Consider the following 3089-nt stretch of genomic DNA (forward strand, 5'->3'; position numbering starts at 1 on the left):
GGGAAAGAGGAGGCTCAAACCAATCTTGTCCAGTGATAGTATTAACATCTCTTCTGTGAAGCCGGTTTGGGAAGGTCAACAAACCAAGCCTGGGTAAGCTCAGGTGGGGCGGGGGGTGGGGGCGGGGCAAGGGGCAGGTAGCTAGATCCAGGTCCCCCTTTGGCAGCCAAGTCTCCAATGGGCCTTTGGTCCCAGGGACTCTTGGCCTCCCTGCTGGTGGGAGCTGGGCCTGGAGGCCTTTCCCTGTGCGCGTATATATATATATATATATATATATACACACACACACACACACACACACACATATATACATGTTTGCTGTCTGGGCTGCACAGCTCAGTGGGTTGCATGGAGTATGACAAATGCATACCCCCTCCCTCAAGAGTGCTGCGTGAGAGGGTGCGGGTAGATCAGGGCAACCTGCGCAGTCACAGCTACAATGAGATGTACGGGCCTACCATTAGTTAGGAGCCAGAGGACTCTGTTTCATAAGGTAAGGATGGCCTCCGTCGTTTAGGAAGCTTGAGCTGGTTTGCTTGTCCAGCCCTCAGACTCCAGATCTCCTAATGTGTGATTAAAGTCTTAGATAGTGAAGCCATCTGGCTGGGTTGGGGCATAAGGATGAAATCACTGTGTTAATGTAAAAACAAAAAAGCAAGCAAGCATAGAACCCAAATTCATTTCTCCCTCCATCCCAGGAGACTGGGGGAAATGCTGTAACTGGTCACAGAAGGTATGGGGAAGACTGTTTCTCAGCCACCATTGCCACTCCTATTCAAATTTTCATCTTTGAAGCCTCAACTTCCACATCTTACTGTGGAAAATCTGGACACCCAGTACCTGCAGCTGTTCCTGGATCAATTGGATACCTGTCTATGGAGTTCCACTTGGGTCTGTTCCCCTGGCCTTAAACTCCAGACTTATCTGGACTCCGCACAGAGCTCACGTGTACTGCTACCCATTCCCTCAAGGCTTTACTTGGAGGTAATGGGATAGTTAGCAAACATGTTATACTGCCCACTCACAGAACATAGGTCTCCTTAAAAAGGACCTTAATGAGTGCATTGAATGTGAGGTATTTCAGATAGCTTTACTAGCAAGGGAGATGGTTTTGCAAAGGGGCTTGCCTCATACCTCACACATCATACCATTATAGACCATTGCATTAGAGATCTAAGGAAAACTGAGACTAGCCCTACAAAAACCCCAGAGGGTGAGGTGGGAGAGGGAAGTTTGGGTTTATTCTGATTTGTCTCTACAAATTGGCAAGGGCTGTCTCTACTGAAGTTCTACCTTGCCCCTTTTTACTTGTGCCTCTCCCTCCAAAATGGTCCACTTAGTCTGACGTGTTCTCCAGACTAAGAAGGTGTGTGCATGCGCACCTCTGGGGCGGGGACGGGAGGAAGGGAGAGTGAGAGGGAGAGAGTATAAGTGCATGAACTAGTTCATACATGAGGAAGGGTGTTTTTCTAAGGACCTGAGATTGGTCTTTTTTTTTTTTTTTTTTTTGCGAGGAGCGTAAATTAATTAAGAATATACCTTAGGAGGCCTGAAGTTCACCCCTGAACCGAACCTCTTGCTTAATGGCTAGGGGAGAAACCCTGGAGAATATCACTTGGGAGTTAGGGAGATCAGCTCTTCTCATCTACTGAAGCAATCAATCATAACAAAACTTATGGCCAGCCCGCTCCTGTGCTGTACAATAGGTCCAGTATCTATTTCCAGGAGTGTTTTAAGCTGTATCTGATAGAACGGACAAATCCCATTCCTCTATTTGATTTTTTCTTGGGTGCTGGTGTACTACACTTTATTGCCTTTAATTAAGGCCAAGATTTTATTTAGATTTTGGGTGTGTTTTCTTTGCCTCCAGGGAGTGGACAGGAGGTTTGGTTTCCGACAAACCTGACCACAGCTGGTGCTAATGTAATCCTTTGATCAGGGAGGGCTTGACACTAGAGAGAGCCAGTTCAATGGTTATGCTCTGGCTGATGCACGGCATGGAAATGACAGAATTCCTAAGCCCACTTATGGCCTAAGATTTCCTTGCAGTTTTCCTGCACAAAGCAGGGGAGGTGGAGTAGTCACAGATCCTACACTGGTCTCAAGCCTGATTTGAGCCAGCAGGTCATAGAGAAGCAGTGAATGGAAGTGTGTATGTGTGCACAATGAGCGACCGTGTAGAGATGCTCTCCCAGTGCTGCATCAGAAACAACTCCATTGTGTTCCTCTAGAGTCACGTTAATTTTCTGCTGTTTTCATAAAGCAGAGAATCTTGCCTTCACCACCAGGGCCACCTGGGTAGGAGAGTTTTAGGGAAAATGTGGGTAGGACTTTACTACAATGTGGCAGACATCTGCCTCCTCTCCTTCCTGCTGGCCCACAAGCCACCTTAGCGTGGGTGCCATTTTAATCCCCAGAACACCACATTGTCCTCGGAGTGTGTCACAATCAAATATCCCATGTGCTCATCCCTCAGCCAGGCAGGCTAACAATGACAAGGTGGGTGCTAGCCCTACACTGCCTGAACTGCTACTCTAGTTACCATTTACAGATTCTTTTTTAAAAATGCCAGCCTACATGTATAATTTGGTAATAAAGGTAATAAATGGAAAAAAAGTATTTGAAGTATTAAAAATTACTTTAATTTAAAAACATTTTCATCTCTCCCTAAAAGAACCCCTGTACCCATCAGCAGTCAATCTCCATTCCTGCCTAACCCCAGTCCAATCATAGGTGACCACTTATCTACTTTCTGCCTCTATAAATTTGCTTATTCTGGACATTTCATATATATGGAATCATACAACATATGGTCTTTTGTGACTGGCTTGATTCCCTTAGCGTGTCTTCAAGAGTCATCCATGTTGTAACATGTATCAGTACTTTATTCCTTTAAAAATTGAATTGTAGGGCTTTCCTGGTGGCGCAGTGGTTGAGAGTCCGCCTGCCGATGCAGGGGACGTGGGTTCGTGCCCTGGTCCGGGAGGATCCCACATGCCGCGGAGCGGCTGGGCCCGTGGGCCATGGCCGCTGGGCCTGCGCGTCTGGAGCCTGTGCTCCGCGGCGGGAGAGGCCGCAGCGGTGAGAGG

The 3089-nt window shown here is 47.3% G+C and overlaps 1 protein-coding gene across 1 annotated transcript in view; it reads left to right on the forward strand.

The window, feature by feature from the left end:
* The window catches only part of KIAA1210 (KIAA1210 ortholog), a 34626-nt gene that overhangs the window by 6839 nt on the left and 24698 nt on the right, over positions 1–3089 (forward strand). The window contains exon 3 of the mRNA XM_007465467.1: positions 8–93. Within this exon, the coding sequence (XP_007465529.1) occupies positions 8–93 (86 nt within the window). The remainder of the gene's footprint in view (positions 1–7; positions 94–3089) is intronic.

The sequence above is a fragment of the Lipotes vexillifer genome, unplaced genomic scaffold (genome assembly GCF_000442215.2).
Source record: "Lipotes vexillifer unplaced genomic scaffold, Lipotes_vexillifer_v1.1 scaffold560, whole genome shotgun sequence".
NCBI classification, from domain to species: domain Eukaryota; kingdom Metazoa; phylum Chordata; class Mammalia; order Artiodactyla; family Lipotidae; genus Lipotes; species Lipotes vexillifer.